This window comes from Anopheles bellator, chromosome 2 (assembly GCF_943735745.2).
Source record: "Anopheles bellator chromosome 2, idAnoBellAS_SP24_06.2, whole genome shotgun sequence".
NCBI classification, from domain to species: Eukaryota; Metazoa; Arthropoda; class Insecta; order Diptera; family Culicidae; genus Anopheles; species Anopheles bellator.
Genome location: NC_071286.1, coordinates 59,756,930 through 59,774,792, shown reverse-complemented (window position 1 = coordinate 59,774,792; position 17,863 = coordinate 59,756,930). Strand labels below are relative to the sequence as shown.

The 17,863-nt window shown below is 44.2% G+C and overlaps 2 protein-coding genes across 12 annotated transcripts in view; both read left to right on the top strand.

Annotated features, from left to right (window-relative positions):
• The window catches only part of LOC131211470 (protein NDRG3), a 32,871-nt gene extending 22,927 nt beyond the window's left edge, over positions 1-9,944 (top strand). For 8 of the 11 annotated variants that reach the window (XM_058204941.1, XM_058204942.1, XM_058204937.1 and 5 more), the window contains 7 exons: positions 33-153; positions 254-395; positions 597-776; positions 875-995; positions 1,225-1,340; positions 1,815-1,899; positions 7,221-9,944. In XM_058204941.1, coding sequence (XP_058060924.1) covers positions 33-153; positions 254-395; positions 597-776; positions 875-995; positions 1,225-1,340; positions 1,815-1,899; positions 7,221-7,642 — 1,187 coding nt within the window. In that variant the 3' untranslated portion in view covers positions 7,643-9,944. Of the gene's footprint in view, positions 1-32; positions 154-253; positions 396-596; positions 777-874; positions 996-1,224; positions 1,341-1,814; positions 1,900-4,306; positions 5,930-7,098 lie in introns of those variants that run through there. The other 3 variants (XM_058204947.1, XM_058204946.1, XM_058204945.1) reach the window with 3 other exon arrangements.
• A 4,192-nt stretch (positions 9,945-14,136) lies between these two features.
• The window catches only part of LOC131211282 (epidermal growth factor receptor), an 84,213-nt gene continuing 80,486 nt past the window's right edge, over positions 14,137-17,863 (top strand). Inside the window, exon 1 of the mRNA XM_058204695.1 lies at positions 14,137-14,244. Coding sequence (XP_058060678.1) covers positions 14,238-14,244 — 7 coding nt within the window. The 5' untranslated portion in view covers positions 14,137-14,237. The remainder of the gene's footprint in view (positions 14,245-17,863) is intronic.

Here is a 17,863-nt window from a genome sequence, read left to right as displayed (position 1 = left end):
GGTCCTTCCGTCGTCCACCCGTGTCCTAATAGATGCATCGAGCTTTGCCGGGTTCTTCAACTTTCCCACGATGCGCTCGCTGCTGGATAACTTCTGTGTCTATCACGTGAACGCCCCCGGCCAGGAAGAGGGAGCCCCTACGTTCCCGGAAGAGTAAGTATGCCCGAGCTGTGGCCAGATTGGTTGGTGCATCCAACTGTCACATCAAATCGGTCCCAGCACTTACCGCAACTACTTGCTTGCCCTCGTTTAGCTACGTCTATCCGACGTTCGACGAACTGGCGTCGCAACTGCTGTTTGTGATGACGCACTTTAATTTGAAGTCCATCATCGGGTTCGGTGTCGGCGCCGGAGCCAACATTCTGGCTCGGTTTGCTCTGGCCAATCCGGATAAGGTGAGTAACCTTGCATGGATTTAGAGGATGGGGCACTTTAAAATGTAGTCTAAAAGGCATCCCCTCGTCGAAAATACTTTTGTGACCTGTAGAACACAGTGGAGCATATTTGGCCAAGTCTTGCAATCATTTGTGCGAAGGACCAGCGGCATCATCTGGGTCGTATCTGACGTACTATTTTTTGTCCCGGTTCCGGTGTAGGTTGGTGCACTCTGTCTTATCAACTGCAGCTCCACAGCAGCCGGTTGGATCGAATGGGGCTACCAGTTGCTGAATACGCGTAATCTGCGCACCAAGGGCATGACCCAGGGCGTGCTGGACTACCTGATGTGGCATCACTTCGGTCGGAATCCAGAGGAGCGTAATCTGGATTTGGTGCAGGTCGGTGCCAGCGTCGCTAATTGGTGTCTGGGCGCGAGCTGATGGTGCTTTACTAGATTTGTTATCCTTATTTTCTACTTCTCTTCTCGCACTCGTAGCTGTATAAAAGCAACTTTGAGCGTTCGATAAATCCGGTTAACTTGGCCATGTTGATTGATGCGTACATCAAGCGTACCGATTTGAACATTGCCCGGACACCTTCCGGATCGCCACAGACAGGTTAGTAAATTGAGTGATATTTTTGTGAAATGTAGAAATCGAACGAAAAGTCGTTTTCCTGCTGTTGTGCGCTTTCGCCGGTTGAAAAAATGAAACCGTCTGTCAATGTTAATTATTAGCTTCATTGTATGACGTTCGATTTTTTTGCGCCGCGAAATAATTCCATTACAATAATGGCTCTGCTTTTTCTCATCCATGCTGTTCCCGTGCCTGGCCACCATCACCTTAGCTGCCCCGTCACTGAAGATGCCCGTGTTAAACATTACTGGTGCGCTTTCGCCCCACATCGATGACACGGTGACGTTCAACGGTAGACTAATCCCCGAGAAGACTAATTGGATGAAGGTAATTTCATTTTAATTTCACCATCAACCACCCGGCGACACGACGACGGACGTATACGGACGCTTCACGCCTACGGTTACACACCGGTGGATTGTATTCCCAGGATGAAAACACGATTCGAGAATATGGGCAGAAAGGGCCACTGTGGAGCGTTTTGCGTAACGCCATTTGTGGCTGAATAAAAAATGACACCTAATCACGTGGTGGATGTCGCGGTGGGATAATTATGTCCCGCTCATATTGCCTCTGCCGGTTCTGCAGGTTGACCGGGTACCAAGTATGACGCAATGTGTCCCCAACGCAAGTTGAGATTTTGACAGAACGGAGTGGAGCAGAACTGATATACGACCTATACATTGGACCAATGTTAATGACAAACGTACGATGTAACGAAATGCCACTATACCACTGGAGAATATTGAAATCAACGGTCTGCGAATCGACCATTGTTTGATGTTTTGCTTCTCCTTTTAGATTTCCGATTGCGGCCTGGTACTGGAGGAACAACCGGGCAAGCTGGCCGAAGCGTTCCGACTTTTCCTCCAGGGAGAAGGCTACGGTAAGTGTTAAATTTTCCGACTCACACACAGAGCAGTACCTAGTGGTGTAAGAGTAAGCGCGCATAGTACACACATTCGAACGTATTGATAAAACCTATTGATCCTGTTCCACTCGAGAGCCGTTGGTTATTCCCCATTCGAAAAGCACACCAAGCCTTACACGAACGCTAGAAATGGCTAGAAGTCATATTTGTAGCAAACTTCCCTTACTGTTCCATGGGTTTTCCATGAAACGCAGCATCCTTAACCAAACATTCGCTCTACTGCACCCACTGCAGCATCGTCTGGCATAACGTTTTAAATCCTGGAACAGAGAGAAGGCAAAATTGAAAATGCTGACGATCGAACACAGCCACACAAAGTACACACGACCTATCTGTGCGCGCCCATGTACACTCAACACACTGCTGCTATCGGCTACACTAGAAAGGGCTTTCGAAAGATTAGCGAAATCGTGGGAGTTTGTAGGGAGCAGACTTTAAACAAGCGGTACACCGTGTGCTGTTTTGGGCCGCTTTGCTCAGTTTCGGTATAACGGCGCCGGTAGAGTTACTGATCGAAAGCATACAACGCCGCAAACATCACGTTCACATCACTTACTCAACAATAGTTTTCGCGTTCCACATTTCGCATCGTATCGCTTGAAGGTGTACGCATTAAAATACATACTGTAATCGGAATCGCTATCATACTGCCATACATGTTTTATCGAGTCAGTAGATGCGCAGGACACAACTAGTACTGCATACCGCTCACCATCACATCTATCTCATGGCAGCATCGTCCTGTGAGCGTGAGGAGCGTTGTAGTCTTTTACACTTGAATTGGTTTAAATTCATACCCAAACGATGCCAGTCTAGTTGAAATTTGTGTCAAGCTCAACACACGCGGTCACGACGCAATCATAACTATCATCTAGGATCAATCATACGCTGAAGGAAACATTGAAAAAATGAGCTCAAACCATTAGACAACCAGCATGTATCGAGTTCTCACAATAAATTAAAACATTATCCGATAGCATTGGTTTCATTATAAATTAATATGATCGCTGTATGTGTTCAATATTTGTATTACTCTTCCGTGGACCGTGGTACACAGAATGCGAACAAACGAAGCGCAAACAATAGAGATGCATACAATGAAGATTTTCGAATTGTAGACGGATAGCAAATAGAGTAGCAACTAAACTAGAGGGAATTGAGCTTTTTTGCTTAGAAAAATGATAGTATCACCTACCGATAGCAAACGCCGGGCCCTAACGATTGGTTCAATCGGTTTTGATAAAGAGAAAAGGGAAACAAAAGCCTATTTAGCCTATTGATGATCTTGTTGGTTGGTTTGTTTCTAGTTGCGAAATGTACGCTCAGACAGGTTGCATAAATGAATTTCGTTTTCGTGAATTCTCAAATTAAACGTTGTGATGGAAGCAAGTGAAATTGTAAAGCTGTGTTACTAAAGTATATTATGGATTCTGATATAGATGGAACTGGCAATAAAACCAATTAGTAATTGTTTGTTTGAGCTTTGAAAGTAATCAAACCCAAACATTCGCTCAAAGTTGACATAGAATGCTCTTGCCTGTAAATTATTCATTCGGTTTTTGCTTTTTGCGTTTGTGGCGCCGATTCGGGATAAAAGTATTGGTTTCTGTTCTCTCAATCGCTGCGGTGCAGCGCGCGATCCTTGGCTCGTAGCTTAGATTTTCTCACGTTACCTTTTACTTGCGGCTGTACGGTTTACCGGAAGGAGTGTGTGCGTTGTACGTGTGTCACTGTGTGCTGTTTCCTCATAAATTTATCCGATGTTCGTTTGTTCAATTGTGGAAGAGATGAAGATCACAACGGAATTGAACGGATACATCGGATTTGTTGTGGATGAGAATGTCTAATATGATTTCGATACAAATTTCTGTCGATGATCGATTATGTTTGTTTTGCGCAATTGGAACTTGACCGAATGCCGATTGTTTGTTGTACGGATGACCCTTCTCATTGAGATTAAGCGAGTTCTGTGTTTAGTTGGAGTAGAGCATTTTGAATTACTAGTAAAGTTCCATGACTAAACTTTTGAAGCCTACGGTAGAAGCGCGCGGCTTTCAACATATTTGTTGTTTACATATATTCTTGTTTATCATTGTCGCACTGTTTCTTTAAATTCGTAGTTAAAATAACATAGCTTAACCTTACACTAACATGCACTATAATGTGTGTTTTTGTCAAATCAATTCAATTCATTACAATCATCGCGTAATAAATTCGCTATCACTGAGGTCCATATTCATTACTCTTGGCTATGAAGTCACTCTAGTTTATCGCATTAACATTCTCATTACATCTTCTCACATTTTATTTACTTTTGTTGCTTATTTTTCTCATACACTCACCAAAATTCGTTTATTTTTAGCTGTCGGAGCTTTGCAAAAGATAGGCAAACTGTCTCGCGCGGGCACAGTAGAAAGTTTGTCCCCCTAGAAAGCCGCCGATTCCCGATCCCGTTTTCGGTCTTCCTCAAGAGGGATCTTGCTTGTAGGACAGTTTACTGCATTTCCTGGCATCCATAATTGCAGGCCTTCCCCGTCACATATGGGATCCGGCACTCGCGACATCCTCTAATATCGTATTGCAAAACTCGTCTTAACTAACTGCGCTGCAGAAAAGTATTTAGCATAAAAAATCTAAACACGTTTTAGATTAATATAAGCGCGTTTGGAGTTGGTTAAATGATTCTGCAATACTTAGGCGACACGCTATTTTTCCAAATCCAATCAAACGAAAAGCCGCGCATCGAACGTCGAGCAGTGAGTGAAATTTGTGGTAACGATACATTTAAGTGTCCACGAAAACCGGTCTGCATGAACCAAAGATTGGCTTAATTTTTCCGAAAGATGATCTTATAAAAGTCCCTAAGTTTTTAAAATAATAATGATTTAAATTAAATGAAATGGTTGAACGGTTAGTGGAGAACGTTCCATAGTTCGGGGGGCAACTTTTATACGATCAGAGGGGTAGATTGTGGACCTGTATCGGTTCTGCTATTGTGGGTGCCATTGTCTGACCGAACAATTAGGATAGGTTAGTTAATGAACTTGAAATGCCATTTCAGGCTTAGCTTATCACGGGTGCAGGCCCAAAGTGTGGAAATAATTGCGAAACAATTATTATCGAGTTCAGAAGACGAGTTTACACTCACTCACTCACTCGGTTGCAGTGAGAAGCAGTGAAGTAGTACGCCTCATCACGCCGGTCTTCCACCAGTCAGGTTGTGTCACTGAAATGCACAAAACTACAGCAGGACGGGTATTGCGGGTCAATCAATTTCATTTACACAAAATAAATAATTTCTGAAGCAAATGTAGCAATTCATAGGCCATTTCATTCGAGTAAAAATAATGTTTTAATACACTATGTAGAAAATCAGTGCTATTGCTTATTTTTTTTGGTAAACGGCTAGTGCAGGCAATGCTTCTGCACATCGAACAAGCATCGTTTTTGCTTCATGTAAAAATAACAGCCCGTAGAGTTAGTGAAATTCCACTCCCTGCGTCATCTGAGCAAATCCATAAGTTCGACTGCGAAGCGAGCTAAACCATTCGTGGAATGTGTATTTTCTCTTCACAGTCTCGAAGAAAATTGCATCCCCCACTAAAGCAAAGGCACCGGCCGGTCTCTAAACGATACAGATATCCAGGGCTTTACGCTTTATGAGCCGTCGATCGCTATACTGCGCTTTTCGTCTTTGGTTATTTTCGTTCGAATAATTTCCTCTCGCTTGTTGCTACGGGGCACACACGGCGCGCAACGCCCCAATTTTCTACGTTTATCTTTTATCGAACCATCTACCTTTTTCTTGTATCGAGAATTATTTTATTATGTTACTGTAAGATTCTTTGCGTAGCCGCCTTCAGTTCGCATGATTTTTAAAACATTGACGGCACTAATACGCTTTGTGTTTTTCGTAGTTTTATTTTGTATTTTATGTTATGTCAAAAATTGTATATTGTAATTTGATATGGAATAAATTGTTAAACCAGAACTTTCGATCGCTTCTATTTACTCTCTACACATATACTGCTGAAAGAAATAAATCGTTTGCACAATATGCATTCTGCTTTGAAAATGCCACCACTTTCCTCTCAACGTCCGGCCAAATCGCGATTGGAAGCATCTTTACTTTTAGCGAATAGTGCCGCGGCTGCCATCGGAATGCTGTAAGAGCATACTTCGTAGCACTTGACGCTTATGGTAGACTTGATCAGTTCACACTGCTGCTATACGATGAAGTTACTGCTCAAATAAATGTTCAAAGTTGTAGTTTCGGAACCAGCCGCTTGGATGAAGAAGTTGCGCCAATGATTAGGTCATCCTTCCTATGAGTTAGTAGATCTAGGACAGGTTTAAGCATGTTTCACTCTTCGAAGGTTATGTTAGAATATCGACTATAGTGCGGGACCGGTACGGACGAGTCTTTTTCGGTGATAAAAAAAAAACTTACAAGGACTTGCAAAATATTTGTCCTACCTAATCCACGTGGTAATGTTGAAGTTTGTAATTGAATTTTTGCTATCAATATCATAATCATTCACGCATATCATATCATGTTAGACATTGGACATAACTCATCACCATCATTCACTCAAATCGAAGAAAACATTTCTGCCATTGCAAATAATCTGTCGTCATGTTGCCGGTATCAATTTCAGTTCTGTATTTTTTGTCGTTTACCGAGTAGTTTCTCGCGTAACACAAGTTTCAATACACAGATTGGTGAATCTTCAATGGTGTTATTGTTTTGTGTTATGTTTATTGCTTTAGTTCTGACGGATTTGTTTGTTTTGAATTTTGGGAACTTTGGAAGTGGAAAGTTAAGTATTTTTCGTTTCTCTACCACTTTGGCCACGCAAGCCGTTTTGTGACGAGTCCTTTTAAACACGGTTGAAGTAATTGGGATGAAAGAGGGTCTGCAACGTTGTGATATGAAAAGCAATAGATTTTTGTTGAGGTGTAGCTCTTATTGAATTTCGAAACTCGCTACTCGCAGTGTGTTTGCCGCAGCGTCTCGCGTAATCGAATCAATATTCCTAATCGCTAACCGCTCTCAGCAAAAACAAATCAAACAAACAATCAAACAAACATTGAAACTTTGTGCGGAATCATATTAATTAAATGTAATCAGTGTATATTTTCTACCAAAAACAGAGAAAATATAAAAACCAACCAATTATTACGACTAGCTCATTTGCGAAACATCATCCCATCAAAGACACGCACCTCGCTTTATTCAGCTACAGCTATTAATCGTACTAATGGTGTTGAGGCAGCACCAACATTTTCACCGCATGCTAAATACCATCCAACCACTGCTACTGCTGCTGCCGCTGCTGCTGCTGCAACTGCTATCAACCGCAACAACAACAACAATGACACGGTGTCGTGTAATCGCCACAATCAAGAGTTCGACAAGCTGAACGGCAACGTGCTGCTGACCGCCGGAGGAGGCGGCAGCGGCGGCGGTGGCGGTAGTGGCGGCGGCGGCGGCGGTGGTAGCTCTGAACAGCACAACGGGGACAGCGGCGGAAACATCGGCATCACAGCAACGGCCAACATCTCCAGCAGCGGAAGTGCGTGCATCGGCGGAAGTGCCGCCGGTGCTGCCATCTATGAAAACAGTGCCGCGATGCGGGCCAAGAATGGCGCGATTCGAATAACGGAAAATCCGTTGCCTGAAAACGTGGCGTGCTAGAAATGAGACATATCGGGCCGGCGTGACCGGCAAGGGCATGGCAAACGAGCCGGCAAGAGCGCTCCGGGAGGGTGTTTACTGTTGGACCAGAGTGTGATGTGGGGCGAGTCCTTCCCCGTCTTTGGGGACGCACAGACGGAAGACGAAGTTTGGACTAATCGAAAGTATCGAATAGAGAAAGTTATGATGAACGCGGTATTTTCTATGCAGTTTTAAGTGGTCGGATGATATTGGTAACACCATCGAGCACGTTCGCAGTCACACAAAACACAGAAATCGGAGAGGTTGGAAGAAGCAAGGGAGTGTGCAACAAATCAGCGTGACCGACATCAGTCCTGGAAAGCGACTTATCAAAAGCTTGTAGTACTTGCTTCGTCGCAAGACGAGAAGATAGTTTTTGATCTTCAACAATTAGATAATGGTTCATTATGAAATCTATAAGCAATGGAAACCAATTGGAGAAAAACAGAAAAAACAAGAAATAATTTTTGATTGACCAATCCCAAAACCACGCGTAAATTGCAATGAAGGTAGCTTCACGAATTGGCAAACATTTCATGGGAAATGACAAAAACACTCACTAAAATATCACGTTATTAATATAGTTCATTGAAGTACTTTTGCTAAGCACCTACGTTACGAAGGGAACGTTAAAAGGAACAGGAACTGTACATTTTGTAGAAATGTTGTACTCTAGAACGATGGTTGCCAATAGAAGAGAAAACTAACAAACTGTGACCGAAGGACAGATTCTAAACATGCAAGGATACGATGGCGCTAGGCGCAAAACACAACCAAAAACTGAAACCAATAGCAGTAAGACTGTTGGCTTACTAAGAGCTTGGCATGGCCGGGATAGGGAAGAAAAGGGGACGAGATGTAAAAACTAGAAGAAAACTGGGCGATGGCGCGATCGAAGGAATAAAAAAATCGCTTACGGAATCGAGCAAGATGTGGCATGTTGCTGTGACGTGAGATGCATATCGTTAAAACCGTGCTAAGAGTTAATACATATTCGTGGCGCATATGTAAAGTACTTAAATATCCGCCGCCGACTGCCGCCGAAATGGTCGCCCGTTGCTAGCGATGTATTGAACTAATGTTACTTAGGATAAACAAGAACAAACAGTTAAAGGGAGAAAATGCATCAATATGAAAACTTGAAAAACGCAGGAAACAGGCATGCCATACGAAACGGCTCTACTAAGATTTATCGAACCATTTTAACGAGTATGATTTGAATTTTAAACCCCCGCCAGATATGGGATCCAAACTACGTGCTTATCACAAACGTTTTAGTGGAAATAACAGAGCATTCTTACCGGTACGTGCAAAAGGTAAAACAGTTGAGTTGGGTTAAACAAAATACAAACTGCCATAGTTTACTACTCTTCATGTTTCGCTGATAAAACGCACCGAGACGCCGAACAGTGATCACAATAACATTAAACGGAAGTTTTTATACTAATTATCGTCACAGTTTCATAGATAGAATATGGTTTCTTTTCACGTGTGTAACAAGTGATCGCTTTAAATTCAAAATGAATTGTTCAACTTTTAAATACAACACCACATGATTTACGTCATTCAAAACATTTCAAAGCGAGGAAGATTTTTATAGTAATTTTCTTTCAGTAACATAACTTGTCGAAACCATCTCAGTTTTGAATATAATCCAAAAATTAGTGTTCAAAAACGTGATCTAGAGCGGGTGGCTGGCAAACGCTAAATGCACCGAATGCCATTCCGAAGGCATCTACAACACTAGTGTTCACACAACCGAATGCAAGGCAGTAAAAAAAAGAAATTTATGCATGCACCATAGATGTATCTTAAAGAGCCGTGTTGCAGAAAAGCAACAAAAAAATCAAACAATTGTTACTATAGATGACGAAAGCAGTAATAAAGCATAAGCAAATCCAATTCTGTAGTGCAGTTGACCGTAAATCTAAACGCTGTAAGCTATACTATCCTACTACTGATAAGAGTGCTCTTAAACAGCGCGCGATTATCGCCTGAGATTGGAAATGATTCGAATAATAATTTATGTGTCTCAGTAATGACTATCGATTAAAATTAGACTAAATAACAAGAACATTCCGTAAACAATAATTAGAAGGGACACTGGCCGTTGAATTTATTACATGTTTGGTTAGATTCGGCTATTTTGTATGTGTCTATTTTATACCTGAATCAAACACGTCGTATTTATCAGTTTTGAGTCGACAAATATTGAGAACGAGCGTTACTGTAACACTATTTGTAGATACTTTCTGTGTACTAGCTTTCCGGCAATATGGACTTATCTAGCAACAATATAAAAAGGAACAGCATTAGCAAACCATCGTCTCGACATAGAGTCACTCAGACGAGCCAATGCGTAACATTCCCAGAATGAAGATACGTACAGTGCGAAATGGTTCAAATGTAAGCAAAATTTGCCTAAATTAGTCAGGCCTGCTGCATCTGTTGTGCTGCATTATAAACTGTCGATAAAAGAGCAACTTAAAGACGCTGCTGGAACTAATGAACGAAACCACTTCAGATCGAGTGTAACAATTGTACTTGGTACTACTTTTAGGACATCAGAGTTTATTTTTTATATTTTGTACAGCCAACACCAGTATATTAAGATTTGATTGTTATATCAAGAGTTTTGCTTACGCTAAATCCAGTATTCTCTAAGCACCTCCACTGCGACAGTGAGGATGTAGGGAATCATTGTGATAGGTCAGCCGCTGCAGCAATCTTAGCGAATCAAGGGCAAATAAACTTTAGTTAAAGCAACAAATTTGAGCAGTAAGCTGAAAGCATACGATTTATCTCATTCGATTCAAAAGGCAGATAGTAGAGCTAGAAAATTTACAAAGCATGCAAACACCGAAAGAAAACACAATGAAAATCATAACAAAATGCAAAGGATGATGTTGAAAGAAGATTGAGAAGGTAAACATATTCATAGGGAACCATAGAGCTATATGAAATAGATTTGATTTACACTTGAGTGCCTAATTATTGAAATTGGATCAATGTGAGCAAACGAAAAAGGGCTAAGATGCAGCAAATTGTGTGTTTATCAGCTGAAATAAATCGCTGAACACGGAATGCGCTTCAGAAAGGCTCGTCAGGTCGCTGCGGCTAACGGTAAAACCGTTTTCGGTTGCATTTTTTTAAGCTGAAAGGTTTCTTCTAGATAATTCTAGGTATGCGCCGGGCAGATGCAATTTCTTTGCCGTTTCAATGTTGACCAACCACATTCTATTCATTTTAATGCTACCAAAAAAGCCGCATCTATCACATATCTGGTTTGGAACCTGCAAGACAAAATTGAAACATTTGCTTATATTGACAAAATTTGTAATGATGTTTTGTAAAACATAAACATTCGATCATCGCCAGAACTAGCATCACTAAGAGCTGCCTGGCTATACGCATAAGAAATAAGGATCGGAAGAAAGGTTAGTTACAAAGCCGAATGATACAGTAAATGATACTCAAAGCTAAAGCAACTAATACTTAGCTACAACGCACAGACACGGACAAATAAGGAACTCATCAGCAAACCAGCTTAACAAGCAAACATTAAGCCCAGCGCCATGTTTCCGTAGTAGAGGAAAAAAAACAACTATTAGCCAGATTATTCTAATATACAAACGCCCTTGAGAATAGCTGACGGAGTCAAGCATGGGACAGCGATCCCCGAAAATAGAAAAAAACAGTTGCAACAATTGGAAAATGAAGCTGAAACTAGCCCCCGACTAGCTTCAACAATGCTACTAGCTCCAAAATGCGTAGCGCGCATGTACACCAAACTGAAATGGCTAAAAACGAGCAAAAGCTAGGCAAACGAAAGATGCAACTATCGAATAATTTCCAGCATAAAGAATACACACAGAGAAAGAAAAGGCACGACAATGCGATGCTAATGCAAGTTCACAAAGAAACGACGCGAAACTAACGAACAAAAAAAAAAGAAATAAAAATGCGTGAGTGGCCGAGGAACAAATAGAATAAAGTGAATAAAATGGTTGTTTTGTTTCACAACGATTTAGTGTGGATTGATTTTGAAGTGCCAAACGTTAAGTTAGTTAGTTACTTAGCGTTTTGAATGTTGTTGGAATGCCTGAAATGATTGGAAACTTTTTTTTTTAGCATGTTACAGAATTGTTGGGTAAGTATGGCGGGCAACAGAAAATTAAACGGTTAATGTTAAAGTAATATTATTCATGCTCTTCAGCATTTGAATCAACTCATATTCTGACTGCGGGGACAGACGATGCGTAACGTAATTTTTTTGGCATTACAAATTTGTTTAACGCTAGTTTGTACGCTTCGTGTGGCCTCCCAGTGAGAAACAAAAAATTTGAAATTTGGAAGATGATTGCACGCAATTGCATGCTGCGATCGCACGCAACGTTTCTTGCAAACAAATGTGGTTGTCTCGCTCTAGCGAAGGATGTCTCTTTCCCGCCGCAAGTCAAAATTCTCACTCTCACTCAAGTGAGAAGTGAGAATGAGAAGAATTCGAATTCGAATTCGAATTCGATGTTTTGTTTATTGTTTGTTTTATTCAAACAAGTGTTATTTATTATGTTATTATAGTGTTGTATGTTCCGAGGAATTATACTTTTGTGCAGCGATTGATCCCTTGTTCTATTTTAGGGTGCTGATCCATTTCGACACGAGAAAAAGTGTTCCCGGACCAATTCCTAGTGTTGCATTTTTCATTCGGCGATGGTTTCATGCGTGTGCTAGTTTCTACTAATCCAAATAGTGATGCGAACCATCCCTTGGGAAAATTGTGGACAAGTACCGGCATGAATCACTCCTTGAACAGGTTGCACTGCTTGTTCGGGAAGCTGCATTCCAACAGCCGGGAAATCCGACTGTATATCCCGCTGTCAGCAACCAACAATCCCTGGCAACTACTAAGGGTGATAGTTCGTGAAGGGTTCACTCTACGAGCCGATAGTCCTGACTGTTGGCTTCTTATCAAATCCGAAGAGCCCTCCGCAGATCCCCGGGTAGTGAAGTTTGTATCCGCCTCCGTTGCCCCGTTTTTGGTAACAGCGGTTCCGCTAGAAACCCAATCGGCCATTTTCATACCACGTACTGATGCAAACCCTCCGCTGCCCAAAGAATTGAATGTGTTCAAGTCCGACAACCACACCAGCACCCTGAAATCGCCAAAACAGGATATTCCTCTGGAAGATATTCTGTGTAAATTGGTGGTGCTGCCGTTAAAACAGACAACAACCTACAACCCCAAGAAACGTTGCCAAGTGGTGCTCCGTCAACCGACAATTAAGTAAGACAAGTAATAAGTATAAGTATAGGATAAGCATAAGTATAATATAATATTCAGAAGTAGGTAGTTTTAGAAAAACACAGTTATTTCAACAGCAATTTCAAACGCGAAACATCGCATCGAATCGAACTTCCCTTTTCACTCGTGAGAATTTGGTCTCAAAGGGGAATTTGAGTGAGAAATTTGACTTATCGTGAGAAAGAAAGGGAATTTCGCTTCGGGAACCGAAGAAAAACGAGCGGGCCAGGCAAAAACCAGGGACCGGGAACGCCGGGTCGAAACGTCTGACGTCTGACGTCTGATCCGGGGGGTCTGACTCTTGAAACTTTCAAACAAACAAACAAACAGTCCGTTCGAGAGTGCGTGTGTTACCCCTTTTTGTCTCGAGCAGTCTGGGTTATGAATGGGTTTTTTGGTACGCGTGTGCGGTTTTGTTTTTTTTGTGCGTAGGAGTCGAGAATAACGAAGTTTTGGGCGCGAAAAAGACCTAACTGAATTCCTGAATGAACATGCACGCCAGGGAGTCTGGGAGTCTGTGCCGAGACGAATTTCAGGCGTGATAAGTGACTGAACGAGTTAGGAAAGCGGAAACATCAAAACCGAATTTTCAACCGCCATCATCATGTCACGGTGGGTTGTAGCAGCAGCCGTGGACCGCGAGTTCGAACGACCGTCTTGCCGCGTCTGCAAAAGTGCTGAGTGCGAAAAGTGAGGCTGTGCAGAAAAACAGTTGATTCATCGGTCGGCGGACGAGTTTGGTGACTGGAGTTTAAAAGGCAAGCGTGTTACATTGTAGAAACGTACGCGACCGTATTTGTTCCGAAAAATATCGTCGCCTTAGTGCGTGTCTTTTGCGTGTTGCACCAAATCGGAAGAAGTTTCGGATGCGTTTTTGAGGAGATGACCAAAAATTGTGTGTGCTGAAAGTCCTATTACAACTTGGCCTCACATAAAAACGCGCAAAGGCTGTGAGCAGCGCGTGAGGGTGTGCAGTGAACCAAAGCAGGCGCGAGTGAGAAAAAGTGGGGCCAGTGAGCCAGCGCGAGTGAGCAGCAACAAGTGGTTCGGTGCGCGACAAGTACACAGTTGCGTTGGAAACAACCTGTTTGGCTAGTGCTTTTGTGTTTGTCTGTGTGGTTGTTGGCTGTGGGATAAAACGGTTTTACGATGGGTGGAGGTGTGGGGTCCCCGCGGGTGTCTGCGGGTGTCCTGCTCGTCCTGGCCGCGCTGATCGCCGGTGGAAGCTGCTACCTCAAGGACTACCATCACAGGCACGAGATCAACGAAATGAGAGGTAAAGCATTTAATAACACCCTTCGGACTAACCCTTATAACATAGAAAGTTAAAAGGGTCTCCGGGCTCTGTTTTCCGCTGCTCTCGGAAGCTTCGCTTTCTGTCGCCCACGCGATCTCCGAGCGACTTCATCGCGGTGAGACGTTCACAATCGGGCCCTGCCTCGGAGCTGCTACTCGATCGAGCAAATATTATTGCGTCATAAATTATTTATACACCACTACGAACCCGGTGATGGGCGAAATCAAACACTCGGATGTCTATTTTCCGTTGAACGATTGCTTGCGTTTGGCGAGGTTCTACGATCGCGAAAACGGACTCCAAAATCTCTCGTTTTGGAAACCGCTGAAGCATTTTGCACGCATTACCGAACCCCCTCTCCGATGCCTAGTCCTTTTGCTGTTGGGATGCGAATAAATTTTCAGCCATAAACAACAGGAAACTGAAGACTTCCTCATGCGTGACGCACGCATAAATGGAGGGTTGTTGTTGCTTTGGCTGCCACAAAAATGGAAACTTCTCAACGTTGCCACGGATAATATGGCGCCCGAGAAGAAACCAAGGTACCAAGGCACTTGTCAACGGCTCGAGGTTGTCCGAGTTCATGTCCACGACGACCGCCCGATAAGATATCGCTGCTCGGTGCAACTTACGCAAGGTTTGCTCCCACACTCCAGCCCAAATCACCCCCAGTCGCGGTTGACGGGAAAATGAGATAATTGATTTCCCGCGGGCTCCGCCAAATTCGCCGAAAAGTAATCCTCACGCAACTGCTTTTGTTGCTCTTATGCTCGATCGTTCAATACTATGTTGAGATTTGTGGGCCTCCTGGTGCTTGTGTTTTTGGACAGCAATCATCCAATCTCCGTGTCCGGGGTCCGGTAATCCTGGTCCGTAATCGGGATCAAGAACCGAGAATATGCTCGAGCGGACAGGTATGCAATTATGCAACGCCTTCAGGTGCGAGCTGCACAGGATTCGGATGCGAATCGTGCGAAAAGCGCTGTCCAAGCAGGCGTTCGAATCCCGGGACCGGGAAAAGCTGTTTCGGAATGCTTCTTCCGCCTTCAATAAGAGCGACCCTCGAAACACACATGTTGCACCGGAGCGCATCGGGGGCCGTACCATAAAAGCCGTACAACCACCGGGCCAAAGAGGGAACCGCGCCACCATCGAACCAGCAAAGAGACGGAAAAAAGGTTATGCTGCCGCCTGGAGGGGTTCACCGTGAAAGGTGAACAGGTAAAGTTCACATGACTCGATCTCTTGAGCGTGGACCTCTCGATCGTTGCCTATGGTTGTTGGTGTTGGTGTCGGGCGTTGTAGGAGAGATGTATGCTGAGAACACATGGCCGCCAGCTCACCACACACAAAGCAGTTATGTTGCTCGGGGGTTGTTTGCACCATATTCTCGTTCATTATCTTCGGACCCTCTCTCTCTCTCTCTCTCTCTGTCTGCCTTTCGAGCTATGCTATGCTATGCTAACCCTATGCTGGGTTGAGATGTTTGGTTTACTTTGGTGAGTGGGCTCTTTTTGCCTTCTCCACTCGCCAGTATTGTTTTATTTGCCAGCTTTCGAAATGATCACCTTCTCAGGTATACCTGTGGCTGGGTGTGGAGTGGCCCTGGTTCTTTCATTCCTTCCCCGTTCCTCTTATGCTGCGCGGCGTGGCCTAAGTTTTCCTTCCCTTTCCGTCTGGCACTTTCTTCACCCTCCGGGCCCGGGGGCTTTCTTTCCTGCCCGGTTTTGTGGCCGTTTCTGTCTTCTTGCGCTGTTTGCATCCCGGGGTTCCGGGTCTCTGGTTCTCTTCGCTCATTCATCCGATCATTTATGCTCCAGGGGCCCCTAACCTTCAGGGGCCCCGTATGTTGCTCCACGAAACACATACACGGACACGCACGCACGTACGAAAGCGAATGTTTTCTCTTACGCAGCACCCCGCTCCCGCTCTATGTGAACTGTAGCATGGCCAAGGGCCAAATGCAAAAATTGAAAACTGCTGCTGCACTTCCTTTCAGGCACGGTCTGGTGGGCTCTGCGCTTTGAACCGTATTGCTGCTGCGGGTCCGGAGCAGGGGCCGAAGAGTATCAGCTTTCCGGCGATCTTCAGCCGCAGATGTGCATCTTTCGGTGTGGCCATTTGTGTTTTGTGTAAACGGTTGCTGCCTGATGGCTGGCAAAAATCTGTGCCATTTTCTGGCGCCCCAAGCCCCAAGCAGTGTGTGCAGGAAACGATCTCCTGTTCGATCGTTGCTCATTTGAAGGGTGTAGCATAGGGGGTCGCGCTTGGCAAAAGTGATACTCGCCTCTCAGTACGCTAAGTAGGTCTAAGTAAATAGCGAAAGCGCGTTCTTCCCGGAATCCTATCTCACTGGCCAGTCAATAGACTTGGTTCAGATAAGACTTGTTTTCCGAAGCAAACAACAAACGCGTGTATTTGCCCCTGGGTTAAATCGCTTGATAATTAAAGCACAACTCCGCCGTTGGGAACTTCCGGGGGGTGATCTTGGTCGTGATCTTTCCGCTAGGCGTGTGGTGAGTTGCCTTTCGCGCAGAAACCGCGGGCGGAAAATCGTCGGCTGTCATCGGCGGCGAAGAAGTCATGGCCGTCCGTCCGACAGCTTTACGGGACCAAACCATTTCACTTTTAATGATTTGTTGTTTTTGCCAGCTGTTTCCCGGGCTCGGTGGCGAATGAGCATTCGCCTAAGAAAAACACAAACCTTTTAAAAAATATGGTTTCAAAAGAAGGATTGGATTTTTCGTTTTTCTGTTTCCCCGCCGCAAGGTTAAACGTGGGCAAAATATGAAAATCCACACCGAAAAGTCGCCTAAAGTTTCTGAAGTGGGGTCTTTTGGGCACAACAAACAATAACAGACCGTTTTCCGGCTCACCGGTGCATGGTAATTACCCTTTGAGGAGACCCACTTCGGGACGAGCAGTGTTTTAAGCGGCAACTCTGGTGGCAACATTGTCACAATAGCAGCACGCACAACGCGCCGGTGTGGCTGTGTGGGGATTGTTTATGCTTGTTGCACACTAGCACCGGGCGACCGCTACATTGCCAGGCCCAAAGTTGCTGGGGCCATGATTTCACGGCGAAATATTACCCTTTCCAAGGGAGCCCGTTTCTTTCTGCGTTCGTTTCTTTCTTCGATTCGCTTTGTCGTAGAGTGTGGTGGCATGCAGATCAGCGGGGCCAGCTGAATCGGAACGTGGCGCGAGATCAAGAACGCGCGACTCGCTGCACTGTGGCTGCACTGGGAAACAAAGAACTTCGTGCGCTGCATGTGGGACAAGCGACGAACCTCCGTCGGGCGGAGCGATCGAACTTTTGCAGAGCCGCGCGTAACGCGTGCTTACGCGGCCAAAGCATGGACTAGAACAAGAAACCTGGCCGGGGGTTTAACACAAGTTCTCCCACTCAGCAAGGCAACAAAACTTGTCAAGCTGGTTTACGGTGGGATTTGTGTAGACATGGTGGCAGTGTAATTAATCGAACGCGGTCGCCTCTAGAACGGATTAATGTGATTCTTTAAGCAAGGTCTCCGTTAGAACGCGCGAAACTATTCCTCTGTAAGGAGCTGAGGTTAATTTTTCCCTCAAATGTGCGGAG